Source organism: Schistocerca gregaria, chromosome 11 (genome assembly GCF_023897955.1).
Source record: "Schistocerca gregaria isolate iqSchGreg1 chromosome 11, iqSchGreg1.2, whole genome shotgun sequence".
Taxonomy (NCBI): Eukaryota; Metazoa; Arthropoda; class Insecta; order Orthoptera; family Acrididae; genus Schistocerca; species Schistocerca gregaria.
In genome coordinates this window covers 29,753,521-29,775,378 of record NC_064930.1, presented here as the reverse complement: position 1 = coordinate 29,775,378, position 21,858 = coordinate 29,753,521, and the positions used below count along the sequence as shown (strand labels likewise).

Sequence of the window (21,858 nt, the reverse complement as noted above, 5' to 3'; positions counted from 1 at the left end):
ACAAAAACACATTTGATTCGTTTCCTGAGTATTTGGTAATACCATTGCTTGGTATCTGAAGCTACAGATATGAATTTTTTGTCATATTATCTGTTAGCACTCTATAGTACACATCATTACAAGTTCTTTCACAATTCTACCAGATTTTAAAATTATTTCACCGAAAGTACAATTTATTGTCCCCTGGTATATACATTATTTTATAGGCCTTGAGGGCACCAACCAACCATGAAAACCTACACTTCTGGAAATGGAAAAAAGAACACACTGACACTGGTGTGTCAGACCCACCATACTTGCTCCGAACACTGCGAGAGGGCTGTACAAGCAATCATCACACGCACGGCACAGCGGACACACCAGGAAGCGGGGTGTTGGCCGTCGAATGGCGCTAGCTGCGCAGCATTTGTGCACCGCCGCCGTCAGTGTCAGCCAGTTTGCGGCGGCATACGGAGCTCCATCGCAGTCTTTAACACTGGTAGCATGCCGCGACAGCGTGGACGTGAACCGTATGTGCAGTTGATGGGCTTTGAGCAAGGGCGTATAGTGGGCATGCGGGAGGCCGGGTGGACGTACCGCCGAATTGCTCAACACGTGGGGCGTGAGGTCTCCACAGTACATCGATGTTGTCGCCAGTGGTCCGCGGAAGGTGCACGTGCCCGTCGACCTGGGACTGGACTGCAGCGACGCACGGATGCACGCCAAGACCATAGGATCCTACGCAGTGCCGTAGGGGACCGCACCGCCACTTCCCAGCAAATTAGGGACACTGTTGCGGCTGGGATATCGGCGAGGACCATTCGCAACCATCTCCATGAAGCTGGGCTACGGTCCTGCACACCGTTAGGCCGTCTTCCGCTCGTGCCCCAACATCGTGCAGCCCGCCACCAGTGGTGTCGCGACAGGCGTGAATGGAGGGATGAATGGAGACGTGTCGTCTTCAGCGATGAGAGTCGCTTCTGCCTTGGTGCCAATGATGGTCGTATGCGTGTTTGGCGCCGTGCAGGTGAGCGCCACAATCAGGACTGCATACGACCGAGGAACACAGGGCCAACACCCGGCATCATGGAGTGGGGAGCGATCTGCTACACTGGCCGTACACCTCTGGTGATCGTCGAGGGGACACTGAATAGTGCATGGTACATCCAAACCGTCATCGAACCCATCGTTCTACCATTCCTAGACCGGCAAGGGAACTTGCTGTTCCAACAGGACAATGCACGTCCGCATGTATCCCGTGCCACCCAACGTGCTCTAGAAGGTGTAAGTCAACTACCCTGGCCAGCAAGATCTCCGGATGTGTCCCCCATTGAGCATGTTTGGGACTGGATGAAGCGTCGTCTCACGCGGTCTGCACGTTCAGCACGAACGCTGGTCCAACTGAGGCGCCAGGTGGAAATGGCATGGCAAGCCGTTCCACAGGACTACATCCAGCATCTCTACGATCGTCTCCATGGGAGAATAGCAGCCTGCATTGCTGCGATAGGTGGGTATACACTGTACTAGTGCCGACATTGTGCATGCTCTGTTGCCTGTGCCTATGTGCCTGTGGTTCTGTCAGTGTGATCATGTGATGTATCTGACCCCAGGAATGTGTCAATAATGTTTCCCCTTCCTGGGACAATGAATTCACAGTGTTCTTATTTCAATTTCCAGGAGTGTATTTGCGTAATCTAACAAATACTTGCATTTTCTTTCTGATGTGAAGAAATGCATGTGTCTTGAGAGTATCCAAGTAAGTGAAACTTTTGTCACAGATACCACACTTGTGAGGTCCACTACCAGTGTGTTCAAATGCATGTGTCTTGAGATCACCTGATGTAGCAAAAGATTCCCCACAGATCTTACATTTGTGAGGTTACTTTCCACTGTGAATTAATGAGTGTTTCTTGAGATTATGTAGCACAGTAAAAGATTTCCCACAAATCTCACATTTGTGCGGTTTCTTTCCAGTGTGAATTAATACGTGTTTCTTGAGATCACCTAACATAGTAAAAGATTTCCCACAAATCTCACATTTGTGAGGTTTCTCTCCAGTGTGAATTAATAAATGTCTGTTAAGATTGGCTGATATGGTAAAAGACTTCTCACAAATCTCACATTTGTGAGGTTTATTTCCAGTGTGAATTAATTTGTGTATCTTGCGATGCCTTGCCCTTGCAAAAGATTTCCCACAAATGTCACATTTGTGAGGTTTATTTCCAGTGTGAATTAATGTGTGTATCTTGAGATAATTTGCCCTAGCAAAAGATTTCCCACAAATCTCACATTTGTATGGTTTCTTTCCAGTGTGAATTAATGTGTGTTCCTTCAGATACCTTGAAAACGCAAAAGCTTTCCCACACATCTGACATTTGTGAGGTTTCTCTCCAGCGTGAATTAGTAAATGTTTGTTACGATTGCCTAATATAGTAAAAGATTTCCCACAAATCTCACATTTGTGAGGTTTCTTTCCAGTGTGAGTTAACATATGTAACTTGTGATGATCTGCCCTAGCAAAAGATTTCCCACAAACCTCACATTTGTGCGGTAGCTTTTCAGCGTGAATTACTACGTGTTTCTTGAGATAGCCTGACACAGTGAAACATTTCCCACAAATATCACATGTGTGCGGTTTCTTTCCAGTGTGAATTAATGTGTGTTTGTAAAGATACACTGACATAGTAAAAGATTTCCCACAAATCTCACATTTGTGAGTTTCATTTCCAGTGTGAATTAATGTATGTGTCTTGAGATTATCTGCCCTAGCAAAAGATTTCCCACAAATCTCACATTTGTGCGGTTTGTTTCCAGTGTGAATTAAATAGTGATTCTTGAGATCACCTGACACTGTAAAAGATTTCCCACAAATCTCACATTTGTGAGGTTTCTTTCCGGTGTGAATTAATGTGTGAGCCTTTAAATAAAGTGACTGGGGAAACCACTTCTCACAAATATCACATTTGTGAAGTCTTTTCCCAGTATGAATGGAAACATGTCTCTCGAGATCACCTGACCTAGCAAACAATTTGCCACAAATACCACATCTGTCGGTTCTGTTTGCAGTAAGTAGATCAGCCTGGGTACTGACATTAACAGCTATAGACAAAGTTCCATAATTACTTGTTTTCTCTCTATCATTTGTCATATGTGTGTTACATATGTCATTAGAGGGCTTTTTTGAATCTTTCCAAGCTTCCTTACACGAAGACTGCTCATTGTGTTCTGTGACAGAAACTTCTAACTCGCTATCCAACAAGGTAGTGGTTTGATGCTCATCACTATGTCCATATTTTTCATGACTGTCAGCACTTAAAACTTGACAATACTCACTCATTCTCATATGTTTTTTCAAGCTAACATCACTGTGAAATACCTCACCACACCGCTTACAAACATACGAAGGTGGTTGCATTCCATCCATGTGCATGAACACATGCATTATGAGTCTGTATTTTGAAGAAAAGCTCTGTTGGCAGAAATTACAGCTATATACATCTAATTTCTTTTCCCTCGTACTACAGTCATATCGGGTGGCAACTGAGCATTCCTTATCAATGGCCACATCTTCTGTATTGGTACTGAACCCATGTGTTGACTTCTCCGTGTCTATCACCAACTCATCCTGGACCAGTCTATGGTGACAAGTTTCTTCACATGATATGCTGCAACTCCCACCAGCAGTCTGAGTAAATCTGAAGAGTGAGGAGGATAATGTTAAATATTGAGATATACAACAAAGAAACAATATTTGAGTGACCATAAATCCAGTACTATAGGCCACAAGTCATAAAAGTGCATAAGAATTGACATATTCAGTAACTGTTACTGATTTAAAATTATAATATTCTCCCAGAAGTAAAGAACTGTTGAGGTAAAAGAGGTTTAAAACGAAAATAACCAGAGGAAATTCAATAATGATTATTCTGAGTCACTGCCAATATGATCTGTAATTTTCAGATTAGAACTAAAATACTTCACTTTCACGTGTTACAATCGTTATAAAATACAGTGCTATAAGTCAATAGTCTACAACAATTTATGAAATGTATCAAAAAATTAATCAGTTACGTGTTTTAATTCCAAATTTTTAAGTTGAAGGTATTTCAGATTTATTTAAGAGAAATAATTTCTACATGTTCCTCTTCCATTATGTTAGCTCTGTAAGTGCATTCTCCTTGTTTCGCCAACACTTTCACCTCTAGAAATGGTAAATTTATTTCACCTGGTAAACTATTTTTTTGTTTGATTCCAAATAAATCAATTACTAGTGCAAGCATCAATATTTTCATTCGTTATCTACAATGGATGTTGATCAGCTGGACAATAACTGTTCATGAACAAGACTCAATGTGACATCAATCAAGGGAATAAATTTGCACACTGTTGAATGAATGTGAACAACACACTTGCATATTGTTTTAATCTAAAACTGTTTTTGGCACTGCAACTTATGTGAAGCCTTCCACAAATGGAAATATTGTCTGAACAGATGGAAATGGTTGCAAATTTTCCAGTACACTTGCTGTGAGCCTTGTTGAAAATTTTTACATCTTCCCAACATCTAGTCTCCTGGCATTGCAGAACATTGTTGACTGAAGGACATACACATAAATGGTCACATCATCACCCATTAAATACTTAAGGGTAACACTGCATACTGAGTGGCAGTGATAACAGCTGATGCATGAGCTACACCTGTAGTATCTGAGTTTCATTATTATACATGCAGTTAAACCCTTCCCCACAGAAAAAAAACTAATGCTTTTCAGGTCCCCAGCATGTACGTAGCTGGATATGAAAGATTACAAACTACTGAAGGTGTGTAGGCTCCAGAGTTTTCTTTTGTTCTGACTGTACCTTTTCACTTTTTTGCATTGTGTTGAGTCTATAGTTTTGTTTGGCATGATTTGGATCATACGATTTTTTTAAATGTAACTGGTATCATGGTGTGTCAGATTCTAGAAGTTGACAACTGAATCACTAAATATTGCAACTTTTATAACTCAATAATTTACAACTTGTATTTTCATACTCATGTAAGTGAAGTAACTGAACACTAATAATGATAAAACACATCAGAAAAATATGCAAATAAGATTTCAAACAAATACCTTTCTGTTTGTCAAAGTACTAGAAATAAAACTTACAATTAAAATTTTACAATATGCCAGTCAACCATAAACCAACCAGAATAAGAAACAGAATTTCTGGAAAGCTTTAGCAATAAATAAATTTTGAGGTTTTTATTTATCAGTTGTTTTAGAGACCACCATGTAAGCATTGTGTAGATACTGGGTGCTTGTGTCATATCCGTAATCTTTACTGCATAGCATTTCGTGTGGCAGGTACATTGATAAACTATTGATCTACGTCTACACGATTACTCTGTTATTCACAATAAAGTGCCTCACAGATGGTTCAATGAAGCACTTTCAAACTCACTCTCTACCATTCCACCGTCGAACGGCGCTCAGGAAAAACTAGCACTTGAATTTTTCTGTGTGAGCCCTGATTTCTCTTATTTTATCCCGATGATCATTTCTCCCTATGTAAGTGGGTGCCAACAGAATGTTGTATAGACCCTCTATACAAGGTATTACAAAAAGGTATGGCCAAACTTTCAGGAAACATTCCTCAGACACAAATAAAGAAAAAATGTTATTTGGACATGTGTCCAGAAACGCTTAATTTCCATGTTAGAGCTCATTTTAGTTTCGTCAGTAGGCACTGTACTTCCTCGATTCACTGCCAGTTGCCCCAGTTGAAGGAAGGCAATGTTGACTTCGGCGCTTGTGTTGACGTGCGACTCGTTGCTCTACAGTACTAGCATCAAGCACATCAGTACGTAGCATCAACACGTTAGTGTTCATCATGAACGTGGTTTTGCAGTCAGTGCAATGTTTACAAATGCAGATTTGCCAGATGCCCATTTGATGTATGGATTAGCACGGGGCAATAGCCGTGGCGTGGTACGTTTGTATCAAGAGAGATTTCCAGAACGAAGGTGTCCCAACAGAAAGACGTTTGAAGCAATGAATCGGCGTCTTAGGGAGCACGGAAAATTCCAGCCTATGACTCGCGACTGACGAAGACCTAGAACAATGAGGAGAATGGATGAGGTAATTCTTTGTGCGGGTGACGTTAACTCTAATGTCAGCATCAGAGACGTTGCTGCTGTACAAGGTAATGTTGACCACGTCACTGAATGGAGAGTGCTACGGAAGAACCAGTTGTTTCCGTACCACATACAGTGTGTGCAGGCACTATAAGCAGCTGATTGGTCTCCACGGGTACACTTCTTCTGCGAATGGTTCATCCAACAATGTGTCAATCCTCATTTCAGTGCAAATGTTCTCTTTACGGATGAGGCTTCGTTTCAACGTGATCAAATTGTAAATTTTCACAATCAACGTGTGGGTTGACGAGAATCCGCACACAGTTGTGCAATCACTTCATCAACACAGATTTTCTGTGAACATTTGGGCAGGCATTGTTGGTGATGTCTTGATTGGGCCCCATGTTCTTCCATCTACGCTCAAAGGAGCACGTTATCATGATTTCATACGGGATACTCTACCTGAGCTGCTAGAACATGTGCCTTTACAAGTATGACACAACATGTAGTTCATGTACGATGGAGCTCTTGCACATTTCAGTTGAAGTGTTTGTGCACTTCTGAACAAAAGCTTGGGTGAGCGATGGATTGGTAGAGGCAGACCAATTCCATGGCTTCCACACTCTCCTGACCTCAACCCTCTTGACTTTCATTTATAGGGGCATTTGAAAGCTCCTGTCTACGCAACCCCGGTACCAAATGTAGAGACTCTTCATGCTCATATTGTGGACGGCTGTGATACAATACGCCATTCTCCAGGGATACATCAGCACATCAGGGATTCCATGTGACTGAGGGTGGATGCATGTATCCTCACTAACGGAGGACATTTTGAACATTTCCTGTTACAAAGTGTTTGAAGTCACGCTGGTATGTTCTGTTGCTGTGTGTTTCCATTCCATGATTAATGTGATTTGAAGAGAAGTAATAAAATGAGCTCTAACATGGAAAGTAGGAGTTTCCAGACATATGTCCACATAACATATTCTTTCATTATGTGTGAGGAATGTTCCCTGAAAATTTGGCTGTACCTTTTTGTAACACCCTGTATACTCCTTCCACCTTTCTGCTTTCCCCTCTTTGCTTACGGCTGGGTTTCCATCTTAGCTCTTGATATTCATGCAAGTGGCTCTCTTTTCTCCAAAAGTCTCTCTAATTTTCCTGTAGGTAGTATCTATCTTACCCCTCGTGAGATAACCCTTTACAGCCTTACATTTGTCCCTGATTACCCATTTTGCACTTCCTGTCAATCTCTTTTTCTTCTTCTTCTTCTTCTACTGTATTTCTTTTCCTCATTCGTGACAATTGTTCCCCTATCCTCTCCCTGAAACTCTGTACGACCTCTGATTTAGTCTGTTTATCGAGGTCCCATCTCCTTAAATTCTTATAGCAGTTTCTTCAGTTTTAATATACAGTTCATAACCAATAGATTGTGGTCAGAGTCCACATCTGCCCCTGGAAATGCTTTACGATTTAAAACCTAGTTCCTAAATCTCTGTCTTACCATTATATAATCTATCTGATCCCTTCTGCTATCTCCAGGATACTTCCATGTGTACAACCTTCTTTTATGATTCATTAACTAAGTGTTAGCTATGATTAAGTAATGCTCTGTGCAAAATTCTACCAGACGAATTCCTATTTCATTTCTTACCCCCTATCCATATTCACCTACTATGTTTCCTTCTCTCCCTTTTTCTCTACCCACAATATTATCTATGTGATCGTTCGAATTTAGGTTATTTGTAACCCATAAGTATTTAGTTCAATTTACAGCCTTCAGTTATGTGTAACTTATAGTGTAATCGTAATTTAGCACACTTCTTTTAGGACTCATGTGAGTAACTTCATACTTTCCCTTATTCAGGGTCAATTGCCACTTTTTGCACCATACAGGTATCTTATCTAAATCATTTTGTAAGTCGTTTTCATCATGTGATGACTTTACAAGACGGTAAATGACAGAACCATCTGCAAACAATTTAAGACAGCTACCCAGATTGTCTGCTATGTTGTTAATATAGATCAGGAACAATAGCGGGGAATGCCAGATATTACTTGTTTTACTCAATGACTTTCCATCAATTAGTACGAACTGTGACCTTTATGACAAGAAATCACGAATCCAGTCGCACAACTGAGGCGATACTCCATAGGCACACAGTTTGGTTAGAAGACGCCTGTGAGGAACAGTGTCGAAAGCCTTCTGTAAATCTAAAAATATGGGATCAATTTGACATTCCTTGTGGATAACCCTTATTACTTCAGAGTATAAAGAGTCAGCTATGTCTCACAAGAACGATATTTTCTGAAACTATGCTGACTGTGTCAATAAATCGTTTTCTTCAAGGTACTTCATAATGTTTGAATACAGTGTATGTTCCAAAACCCTACTGAAAAACGACGTTAGTGATATAGGCCTATAATTAAGTGAATTACTCATACTTCCCTTTAAGGGTATTTGAGTAACTTGAGCAATTTTCCAGTCTTTAGGCACGGATCTTTCGGTGAGCGAGTTGTCGTATATTATTGCTAAATATGGAGCTATTTAATCAGCATACTCTGAGAGGAACCGGACTGGTATACAGTCTGGATCGGAGGCTTTGCCATTATTAAGTGATTTAAGCTGCTTTGTTACTCCGAGGATATCTACTTCTATGTTTCTCATCTTGGCAACTGTTCTTGATTGGAATTCAGAAATATTTACTTCGTCTTCTTTAGTGAAGGAGTTTCGGAAAACCGTGTTTAATAAATCTGCTTTAGTGGCACTATCTTCAGGGACTTCACCGTTGTATTGCGTGTTGCCACTGGTGTGCCTTATGTATGACCAGAATCTCTCTTGGTTTTCTGCCAGATTTCGAGACAGAATTTCGTTGTGGAAATTATCGAAAGCATCTCGCATTGAAGTACGCGCCATATTTCGAACTTCGGTAAAACTCTGCCAATCTTGAGGATTTTGGGCTCTTTTAAATTTGGCATGGTTTTTTCGTTGCTTCTGCAACAACGATCTGACCCACCTAGTGTACCATGGGGGATGAGTGCCATCACTTATTAATTTATGTGGTATTTATCTCTCAATTGCTGTCGATATGATCTCTTTGAAAACATACCACAACTTTTCTACACTTACATGATCAGATTGGAAGGAGAAGACTGTCTCTTAAGAGGGCGTTAAGAGCATTTCTATCAGCTTTTTTTTAAATAGATATACTTTGCGCTTCTTTTTGATGGTTGCAGTGATGATGGAAGTGCACATGTATTTTATCGACACACATACTACAGCTTGGACAGTAACACTGCTGATGGTTTATACCACATTCGTTAAAAATTTTGGCATGATAGCTGTTACCTCTATTTTATTCCTTCCTTTGTTCTCTCAACTTCCCAACCAAAGGGCTGTCATTACGAACAAAAACAGTTTCTTACATTCGATTTATCTACACCAGTACTCCTCTACCCAGCAACTATTTGGGTTGGGGGATCAACGGGACTTCACAACCTTTACTCAGTAGCAAAGTGCCACTACAGGCTAATATTACGATGGGGGTCGCCATTCCCAAAATCGTCCCCCCCCCCCCCCCCTGTTCCAGGACATAATTAGTGAATTAGTGTACCCCAACTGTATTCATCCAGTGTAATCCATGGGAAAATGCAAATGTCTGCAAGTTGTGTAACTGAGGTGAAATGTGGGGACCAGCCTGCTATTCACCTAGAAGGGTGTAGAAAACCACCTAAAAACTACATCCAGGCTGGCCAGCACACTGGCACTTCGTCGTTAATCTGCCAGGTGGATTCGATCCGGGGTCAGCACGCCTGCTCAAATCCAGGAAGCAGTTTGTTAGTGCTCTCGGCTACCCTGGTGGGTCGTTTCTTACATCACTGTGAAACTATTACATCTGGTTCCACCTACTAAGGAAAGATTGTCAGTGCACTTGATGCCAGGGTTGGAGACTGTTGTGAATACAAGCAAGCCTATTAAATCTTATCTCAGAAACATTAATATCACGCAAAGAAGGTATGTTCTTTTGAACGTTTTTATATTATCAAGATTTTGTTTCATCACTGTTGAATATCTAAAATATCTTCAGGGGAAAAGTACACCTAATTTCTAGTTCAATGTCTCGATTCCTGCCCCACGCATTACCACTAAGTCACAGGGCAGGAATCTGCAAAGCAATGTCATATTGTCTAGCATAAACATTGCTTGGATTGTGCATGTCTCCATTTGACTTTCCCCTACAATAAAAGAAGGAGTCATGGTGATATGAGTATGTCCTCTGTTATCATTTTCACAACGACCACCACCACCACCACCACCACCACCACCACCACCACCACGCCATTTTCTGAATTTGTATCACCTTTTTCCATCATTTAATCTTAATGAATATTAGTGTCACCCACAAATTCATAAATCATTTGCCTAAATATACGTTGAAGTACAGTTCTCTTACTCTCAGTAGTCATGTATGATGATGATTGGTTTGTGGGTCATCAGTCCCAATTTTTTTTTTTTTTTTTTTACACAGTCCAATGTAGCCACTGTCACGAATGATGATGATCAAATGATGAGGACAATGCAAACACCCAGTCATTAGGCACAGAAGGTCCCCAACCCAGACAGGAATCGAACCCAGGATCCCATGATCCAGAAGCAGCAATGTTAGCTACTAGATCACGAGCTGTGGACAGAACTCATGGAGAATAAGAAGTCCGAGCTGACTGGTTTGAATAGTCAGGGAGACATGGGGCACACTGCATATTGTAAGAGACACTGACAGAGGTCACCATAATTATTGCACTGTAATAACAATGAACGCAAGCTGTTGATAAAAACCCCTGCTGAGTGGCAATCATAGAACGAGTGCGGTATCTGCTAGACGTCATAGCAACTTTATTAGGAATTTACTGAGCGTTAAATTGTCTGAAAAGCACCCTGTTTTCATAACAAGAAATCTATTCATGGTGTTTTAACTGATTTTAATTAAACTTAGAGAGCTCTGGGTGCTGCAGTGTGGGCTCTATACTTTGCAGGATGCTGTAACATTGTAGGATGTATATTAACTGGTCTCCTCAACGATCATGCTGAAAAATAATTTTTCACTTTCGGCCACCAGGTGAAAATGTGGCGCTGTAAGCAGTGAGAATGAGATATCAGGCAGGAAAAGAGAAGAACGATCAGACAAATGATAATGGTGGTTCTGGTACCTTTGCTAGCGTATGATCATAAGTTACATATTCAAAATGGTCTACTGCCTTTGCAGCTTGATGTATCCATGACATAACGTAATTAATAGTTGTCTACATCATATACAGTGTAAGCAGATTGACTGTCATCATATGACAGCTTACTGATCAGGGGTGTCTGGATACATCCCCAATAAATCTTTCACATATCCCAACATCCACATGTCACATGAATTTATATCAGAGGATCTCGAAGGCCACATATCTTGAAACTGCCGAGATACGACGCAGATGATACTGAAATTTACATGAAACCAATGGTTCTCTCGACAAATGACATACCATCAAAATAATGGTACACGTTTTCATGAAATGCTGGAATCACGTTGCATAACAAGGTCCTTATAAAATTCAGATGTCACTGTAGTCCTAAGAGGTGCGTGACTTGTCATTATCTTCTAGGAATACTGACTGAAAATGAAGGGGGCTTGTGAAATCACACCACACTATCACGTAAGCTGGGAGCAGTGGATGTTCCTGCACAAGATTTGGGAGGAAAACACCCATATTTGACAGTTCTGTGCATTCACAGACACATGCAGTGCAAAATATGCCTTGTCCATCCAAAGAATATTCCCCAGCCAAAATTCGCTCATTTCCATGTGAGCCAAAAATGAAGGCAAAATGAAAGTGTTGTAGCCTAACTTGGGGCTTCTTTAGCAGCACATTCAGAGCCTTCTAGAGATACTAGTGTAAAATGTGTCACCAAATATTTTTAACTGTTGACTGGGTGTGAGGCAGTCAGAGCTGGCATGTGCGTGGAGGGAGGGTGGGTGGGTGGGGGAGGTAGGTAGGGAGGGTGTGTGTGTGTGTGTGTGTGTGTGTGTGTGTGTGTGTGTGTGTGTGTGTGTGTGTGTGAGAGAGAGAGAGAGAGAGAGAGAGAGAGAGAGAGAGAGAGAGAGAGAGAGAGAGAGAGAGAGACTGTGAGAACGCCGCTAGCATTTACTGCAGAATTTGAGGCTTCTGCTGCATGATTAGCTATAGCTAAAAGCAACTTCAACAACCGCTATGGCAATCTGCTGCACCACCCAGTTCACTTACTTCTTCAAATTCCTTGATTGTATTCTTCAACACAGTTATTGACATGGGGCCTATTCACAGCCATTTATTTCAATGATATTCCTGCAATGCAGTGCTGCTGTTCTGATAAAACAGCTGTACCAACTGTGCACAGCATTTCTTCTCAATAGGTACTTCATTTCATATGAAAGAGATACCTTCTTAACTGAGTGTATATACAAACAAGAAAAAAAAATCCTGATTTCTCAGCTAGAAATGCGCTTCCTAAGGTGAAAAACTTTTTATTGGGTGGAAGTACATTTTTCTATGTTAAAAGATGGTATCGTTTCCACAGGAGCTATAAACCTTATCAATCCGTTGAATGGTTATGGATTTATAAGCCAGTATAGAACTTTCTGGCAGTTTAGCAATCTCAACCTACCTGCAGATACGGGCTTGGAAGATACATGGGAGACAGAGCGAGGAGGGTGGGAAAGTTAAAGAGAAAACAGGAAATGAACTAGTGCCTGCGGTGCACAGGATGGAAAGGAGATATGGGAGGGGAGGGGGGAAGGAGAGGGATAAGAAGACCCTTGTGCCTCCTCCCTGTGCTTCTGCTACTTGTAGATGTAGCAGCTCCTGTTTGAAGTGCCCTCGGCTCTGCATGCACAGGACCAAGATTTCAGTACAGTTCAAATGCATATTCACTGTTATAAGCATAAGCATCCAGCCATGAACACCTCCACTCCCATGGCCAGCGCTCCAACTATCATGCAGCACACTTTGCCCCGTGCACCTCTCATCTCTGAGCCCATTATGTCGTATAACGTTACTGCAATTAACATGTATGAAGTGTTGCATATGTTTGAACTGTTTAAAATACCTGTCCATACAAGAAACGTTTAAAAACTGGTCAACCTGTAACTCTCATTATGTTTTATTACTATTGTTTCAGGAGGAGGTTCTACTTTCTTTTGAACCATCTATGCACAGCACTCTCAGCATTTGCATCTTGACAATGACTGATTAAGACATCAACTGTACATATTAAAAACAAAAAAGAAATCTCACTGCTAAGCATTAGATTTTCTATATTCAGTTAATTAACTTTTTGTCCATGGTACACTGTAACGGGAGTGCTGATGATGAAGATATTGACGCAATATGCTGTTGCTGCTATGGTATTCCAGAAAATGTAACGAGAACAGTGTCAGTAAATATGTGACGAGCAAGTGGCTCTGAGACAATTATCAGCCACACCACCTAAACGTCCTAAGCCCACAAGCATATATATATGATGACGATGATGCCTGTTGATTTATATCTACATGATAACTCTGCAATTCGTGATTAAAGGCCTGGCAGATGGGCATCGAACCATAATTTTTAATTTACTTCTCTTCTATTCCACTCTCACTGCGTGCAGGGTTACATACACTCCTGGAAATGGAAAAAAGAACATATTGACACCGGTGTGTCAGACCCACCATACTTGCTCCGGACACTGCGAGAGGGCTGTACAAGCAATGATCACATGCACGGCACAGCGGACACACCAGGAACCACGGTGTTGGCCGTCGAATGGCGCTAGCTGCGCAGAATTTGTGCACCGCCGCCGTCAGTGTGAGCCAGTTTGCCGTGGCATACGGAGCTTCATCGCAGTCTTTAACACTGGTAGCATGCCACGACAGCGTGGACGTGAACCGTATGTGCAACTGACGGACTTTGAGCGAGGGCGTTTAGTGAGCATGCGGCAGGCCGGGTGGACGTACCGCCGAATTGCTCAACAAGTGGGGCGTGAGGTCTCCTCAGTACATCGATGTTGTCGCCAGTGGTCCGCGGAAGGTGCACGTGCCCGTCGACCTGGGACCGGACCGCAGCGACGCACGGATGCACGCCAAGACCGTAGGATCCTACGCAGTGCCGTAGGGGACCGCACCGCCACTTCCCAGCAAATTAGGGACACTGTTGCTCCTGGGGTATCGGCGAGGACCATTCGCAACCGTCTCCATGAAGCTGGGCTACGGTCCCGCACACCGTTAGGCCGTCTTCCGCTCACGCCCCAACATCGTGCAGCCCGCCTCCAGTGGTGTCGCGACAGGCGTGAATGGAGGGACGTATGGAGACGTGTCGTCTTCAGCGATGAGAGTCGCTTCTGCCTTGGTGCCAATGATAGTCGTATGCGTGTTTGGCGCCGTGCAGGTGAGTGCCACAATCAGGACTGCATACGACCGAGGCACACAGAGCCAACACCTGGCATCATGGTGTGGGGAGTGATCTCCTACACTGGCCGTACACCTCTGGTGATCGTCGAGGGGACACTGAATATTGCACGGTACATCCAAACCGTCATCGAACCCATCGTTCTACCATTCCTAGACCGGCAAGGGAACTTGCTGTTCCAACAGGACAATGCACGTCCGCATGTATCCCGTGCCACCCAACGTGCTCTAGAAGGTGTAAGTCAACTACCCTGGCCAGCAAGATCTCCGGATGTGTCCCCCATTGAGCATGTTTGGGACTGGATAAAGCGTCGTCTCACGCGGTCTGCACGTCCAGCACGAACGCTGGTCCAACTGAGGCGCCAGGTGGAAATGGCATGGCAAGCCGTTCCACAGGACTACATCCAGCATCTCTACGATTGTCTCCATGGGAGAATAGCAGCCTGCATTGCTGCGAAAGGTGGATATACACTGTACTAGTGCCGACATTGTGCATGCTCTGTTGCCTGTGTCTATGTGCCTGTGGTTCTGTAAGTGTGATCATGTGATGTATCTGACCCCAGGAATGTGTCAATAAAGTTTCCCCTTCCTGGGACAATGAATTCACGGTGTTCTTATTTCAATTTCCAGGAGTGTATTTCCAAATGAGCTCTGATTTCTCGTACTTTACTATGATGGTAATTTCTCCGTACATAGATGGGCGCCAACAAAATTGTATCAAACTCTGACGACAAAATTCGTGTTTGAAATTTCACGAAAACCTCTGGCTCTAGCGAAAAACGCCATCCCATTTCATGTGTCGTATCCATAGCACTCTCTCCGATTTCGTGATAATACAAAAACAGCTGCTATTCTTTAAATTTCTTTGATGTCCCACGCCACACTGCACAATTGTATAAACGAGTATGAATGTTTAGCAGTTTTAACTTGTGAGAATTGGATTTATATGCCACCTGAAGTACACACATACATTTGACACCTCAAAACAAACACCGCCAAATGCTTAAAGCAATTATTCTGTAATAATGTTTTTACGATGTATACTCTTTGCACTTTGCGATTATGCCTTCTCTTCTGCTATACGATCCTTCAACCCAGCTGATTTCTGACGCCATATTTGTTTACAAATATGGCAGTATACATGTGATGTGTTAAGACAGCAAAAGGAACCTGTGACCACTGAAGGTACTGTAGTTTACTTATTTGACGTTTACCATTAGATATCCGTTTAATTTTTTTGTCAAAAGTAATCCTAAACCATATTCTGAAATAGTGTCTTCTTTCTCCACTAGGCAGTGTCACAAGTTCCTCCAAAAATCCTAACACAACACACACACAAATGAAATACTTACTTATGCAAATCCACCCGATGATGGAGGTTTAAACCTTCGAAACGCGTCGTGGAAATACATAAAACGGTGAGTGGTAAAAGTGAACTTGTTGTTTCATTTAATGTCAGTAACAGTCACGGTAAAGCCTAAGCTAAAAATGTTCACATTTAAAGACATTACTTCGATGACTTTCTCTCAGATATTATTAACTGTTGCCTTCCTAGTACAAAATCACGAATAAGTGCAAACAACTAGGTGATACTCTAGGAGCACACAACGTAATCAGTAATCACTTCTGAGGAATAGAGTCAAGAGATATCTGTAAAACAAAAAATATGGAATCAATGTGATGTCATCTGCCCAAATCAGTCTTTAATTTGCGAGAATAAAGAGCTTGTTGTGTTTCACAAGAATTATGTTCTCCGAATGTGTCCATAAATGATATCTTGAAGGTCATTCACAATGTTCAAACAGATTATATTTTCCAAAATCCTACTGCAAAGTGACGTTAGTAGTATGGGTGGGCATTTCATCGGATTACTCGCATTTCCTTTCTTGGGCTGCGGTCTAATTTGTGCTACTTTCCTGTCTTTGGGTACTGATCTTTCTGCAGTTGAAGAGTTGCATATGACTGCTAAGTATGGAGCTATTGTATCAGCATATTCTGAAAGGAACCTGGCTGGTGTACAGTCTGCCCCAGAGGCATTGCCTTTCTTAATGTGAGTGGTGTACAGTCTGCCCCAGAGGCATTGCCTTTCTTAAGTGTTAAGCTACTCCAACACATTTAGGATACCCACTTCTAAGTTACTCATATAGGCAGTTATTCTTAATTAGAATTCTGGAATACTTTGCTTTTCCTGTGAAGGAATTTATAAAATCCGTCTTCAGTAACTCGCTTTAGTAGCACTGTCGTCAATAACTTTACCATTGTTATCGCACAGTGAAGGTATTAATGCACCTTGTCAATTGTATACTTTACATACAACCAGAATTTCTTTGGGTTTTCTGCCAGATTTCGACACAGAGTGTCGTTCTGGAAACTATTAAAGGCCTCTCTCATTGAAGTTTGCACTAAATTTCGAGCTTCTGTAAAACTTCGCCAATCCTGTAGATTTTGCATTCTTTTAAATTTGCCATGTGTATTTCATTGCTTCTGAAACACTGGTCTGACCTGTTGTGTGTCAGTACCACTTATTAACTTATTTGATATGTATCTCTCAGTTATTACTTATTTTACTTTAAACCACATCTGGACTATGTTTAGAGAGACTTATCTGAAGGAGTGGAAACTCTCTCTTTGGTATGTGTCAAGTGAATTTTTATCTGCTTTTCAAGGGCATGTATTATGCGTTTATTTTGGTGAGTTTTGATGTTACAGTATTCACTCTTGTGAACTTTTCATGGCTCAACAACACTGTGGTCACTAATCCCTGTACCTGTTACGCTCCCTGTTTGGCCATGGTTATTAAGACGTCAAAGATGTTTTCTCAACCATTTACACTTTCAGTGCGTTTCTGGACTCACTGTGCAAAATAATTTTCAGACACACCATTCAGTTCGGTTTTCAACGACGTTTTATGCCTGCCACTGACATTGTATTTTCGCCAATATATCGAGGGTAGACCAAAGTCCCCACAAACTCTAATTCTAAGAGTGGCATACCTATTTCAAATGACAAGTTTTCTTTGAACTGTTCAGCATGTTTCATCCAAGTCAGAGCATTGGTGAAGGGAACTTATTAATTTATTCCAGTTTGTAGGTGTAAGCTCCACCTGTACTTATCATACTGTATAGGCTTTCACAGTCAGCATCCCCATTAGTTAAAAATATGGCCTGAGAGGCCATGGTCAATCTGTAAAACTACTACTTCCTGACGTTTCGTTACCAACTGCGGGCAGCAGTGAGTCAATGACTGGCTGCCAGGCTATGGAGGTCCCAACATTGCATGTCCTTGATTTATTTGGCTGTGAGCACTATGGGACTTAACATCTCAGGTCATCAGTCCGCTAGAACTTAGAACTACATAAACCTAACTAACCTAAGGACATCACACACATCCATGCCCAAGGCAGGATTCGATCCTGCGACCGTAGCGGTCGCGCGGTTCCAGACTGAAGCGCCTAGAACCACTCGGCCACCGGCGGCCGTCCATGATTTATTTCCAGTATGATAATGAGTTTCACGAACAAACAGAAGGCATGGCCATGGGCAGCGCTCTGAGTCCAGCTGTTGCTAATGTTTTCATGGAATTTTTTGAACAGTAAGGGCTGCAGTCGGCCAGAAAAAATCCTTGAAAGTGGTGTCGGTACGTGGATGGGACTTTTGTGATATGGAATCACAGTAGAGAGGAACTGTACCGTTTCTTGGTGAATCTGAATAGTATTAATCCAAAGATACAATTTACTATGGAGAAACAGAGAAATGGCAACTAAATTGTTTGGACGTATCAGCAATTAAACAGGCAATGGGATTCTAGGGCATAAGGTGTATACAAAAGAAACACACATCGACTATCGCCTCCATAAGCATTCGAACCATCACCCCATGAAGAAGAGGGGTGTCATTAAAACAATGGTGGACAGAGCTAGTAAGTTTATTTTCAAGTTGATCTAAATCATTTGTGAATGGCTGTCAAGAAAAATGGATACGCCGACAATGACATCGAGCGAGCACTTCATGCCAGAAGAAAAGTATGTGACAACATGCAGCAACAACTGTCAGCTGGAAAAGTTTTTCTTCCATGTATTCACAATATTACGTACTGCATGCAACAACTGTCAGCTGGAAAAGTTTTTCTTCCATGTATTCACAATATTACGTACTGCATTGGGAAAGTTTTGGCCAACCGAACACAAAAGGAACTGTAGACTGGGATATACCGACAAATGAGCTGTACCGAAACATATTTTTAAGACAGGTGGTCATGAAATAAAATTTAGTGAGACAAGCATGTTAGCCAGAACATCGATTACTATGCACGTATGTATAGGAAAGCTATAGAAATTCTGGAACACCACAAGATTTCAAGACAAAAGGGGACGGTTTAAAGTTAGACAGGATATTGTGGTCGAATTTGTTCCAACGATGTGACGATCGATTACATTCATTCAAGAATAATTATGTTAGTCAGAGATATACTTATAGTCTGCCCCACGTGACATATGTTGGTGCCCTCTATGCACACTATATAAACGGGAAATCCATGGCCTGGCAGCCATTGTTTACTCATCTCCGAAGATGTTGGCTGCAGTAGGCAATGAAACGTCAGGAAGAGGTAGTTTTGCAGACAGACCATGACATCTCAGATCAAAACTTTTAACTGATCGCTACGCTTACTACTTCACAGGAGCTATCTACTTAAATTTCACTACAACGTAAACTACTTCGAATAGCAATGCACACTACACCATCAAATGTATTTCATCTATTATTTGTGAACATGCTTAGGTCTCTTAAAAAATTTCAGCTGAAATTATTTAAATACCTATAACGATTTGAGATTCAGTGCTTTCTGTTAGCGCTTTGGGCCCTCGTTCTATTCTAATACAACTATGACAATTTACAGCTACGATACTTAATGTGTTGTATCTACCCTCTTTCGGTGTTCTACTTGCAGCCTTTGGAACTGAAGCACTTTCTGCACTTATCCGAGACCCTCTAATTTTTTTAAAAAAGCCCAGTCCCCTCTACACATCCGCATTCTCATGGAACTGCTTCCTTTGTGTAGTTGACTCCTGAGCCATTTAGCTGAATCCGTGAATCCATACCTTCTGACGCAAGTTGGGGAATCTGCAACCTACACAGCTGCAGAACTGTGTGGGAATCTGATTCAGACTTCACTCCACTCTGTATAAAAAAACCACCTTCAGTTCTGCCCATGATGCTTCAAATGGTGAGCTCTGCCTTCATCTGAAAATCTTTACTAGCCAGTCACCTGAAACCTGAGAGAACCTCTTCCAATCCAATGTGGCACATATTGATAGCACCAACATGAGTCATCAAATACTACTGGCTATTCCATGTCTTTCATGGCATCCAGAAGCACCCATTTCTTACCTGTAAAAAGTCCTCCCAGTATGCACGTTGGATTCCTTCCCCTCCTATACAGTCGTTTCTCTAAATGGTGCCATTACATACCTAACACCGGAGCTTCCAATCACCAGTAATACTATCCTCTGTCCTGTCTTGCACACTGAGAGGCTTTCTCTGGAACATGGCAAGCGACTTCATCTGGCTCATGGATTTTATCAGCCATAGACAGAAATCAAATTGTTCATCAGACGAACTGAGCAGGCTCTCTGATCAGCAACATGGAAATTCTTTCACTGCCACCCAAACGCTGGAATGACTTCCCACTCGACCACAAGTGAGAGGTTCAAATGGCTCTGAGCACTATGGGACTTAACATCTATGGTCATCAGTCCCCTAGAACTTAGAACTACTTAAACCTAACTAACCAACGACGGCACACAACACCCAGTCATCACGAGGCAGATAAAATCCCTGACCCCACCGTTATTCGAACCCAGAAATCCGGGAGCGGGAAGCAAGAACGCTACCGCACAACCATGAGCTGTGGACCAAGTGAGAGGTCAATCTCAGTATGGGCAGTACCCAAGGTGACCGCAGCCGTGGACTAATTGGTGGACAACACTACCTGGAGCTGTGAGCGAAGAATCACCAACTTCATTCACATCTGAACACAGCAATTACTATATCTGTCCATACCAGAGTTGGCATGGTAAATAAGCAGACATATACAAAGTATAGGAGTTGAATGTAAGGAACACAGTCAATATTTAAAATAATTCGCTTCTTATGAAAACATGTCAGCTCACAGTACTCTGTGTACTAGTGCTGGTACTATGAGAGCTTCCACTGGATTGGGCGATCTAAGTGCTGCAAGTAACACAAAACAAAGGAGTGATGCATTTCAGCCAGTGGTTCTATGGACCACACAGTTCATAAAGCTTATAAATGTGTCTGATAAATACACACATGTGCACAAAATACGGGATTTGAAGCTAAATAACAATAATAACACTAACAATAATAATACCATTACAACTATAATAGTAGTAGATGTCGCGAAAATATACTTACAGCAATTGATAAATAATTTGCTCACTTGTGACAAACATCAAAGGATAAGGACGTCACGTCATGCATCAAAAGTGCACATTGTGAGCCATTTTATGTATCAATGCTGACGAACAAAAAATGAGCAAATAAGATTCTAACGAACCCTATATGCTTTCCTTCCAACAAAGGTGAAGTCGTTGCATCAAGAGGCATCTGGTGTCAACATAATGCTGTTCCATCAAATCTACTGTTTGAATACCAGTGGGTATAAGCATGTTACTGTCAGTGTAATATTGAATATGGAGTTCTAGTTAGTGGAATTTCTTGAAAACCATCGATTTAGTGATGACAAAGTAATATTCGCTTTGCATCAATGACACTGACAATGCAATGTCACAAAGCAGATGTCAGCCTTGTTCCACAGAAAAGTTTGTTCTCCCCTACTGTTACCAGGTGATCGTACCATCTCTGTAGAGGATAGAGTTGGTACTGTTAAAATATTTAACAACAGAGGGAGCACAGATCTACAGGAGTTGATTTTTAACATTTTAATGAAATGTGGTACAGGATGAGCTAGAGTGTTGGCAAAGATGGCAGTCACATATTCTACAAGTAATTTACTGGCGGTAGCTTGCCAAAATCTCCACTCATTGGAAACTACCATAGCTCGACTCCATGATGCATTCTGTGCATTGATGGAAGTGGAAATGTATAAATCATCAGTACCAGATGTGGGCACTGAATTACGATCTAATTTAAGTTTGTTTATATACCCAGCTGTAAGCAAGTGTTTATAAAACCCCTCCATTTAAATGTAAATAAACAGTTACACCATAACCAAGTGGACAAAACAATCTCACCACAAGGGTTTTTAAATGAC

The 21,858-nt window shown here is 41.8% G+C and overlaps 1 protein-coding gene across 1 annotated transcript in view; it reads right to left on the bottom strand.

The window, feature by feature from the left end:
- Window positions 1–1,852: 1,852 nt before the first annotated feature.
- The window catches only part of LOC126295086 (zinc finger protein 492-like), a 90,023-nt gene continuing 70,017 nt past the window's right edge, over window positions 1,853–21,858 (bottom strand). Inside the window, exon 7 of the mRNA XM_049987346.1 lies at window positions 1,853–3,674. Within this exon, the coding sequence (XP_049843303.1) occupies window positions 1,859–3,674 (1,816 nt within the window). The 3' untranslated portion in view covers window positions 1,853–1,858. The remainder of the gene's footprint in view (window positions 3,675–21,858) is intronic.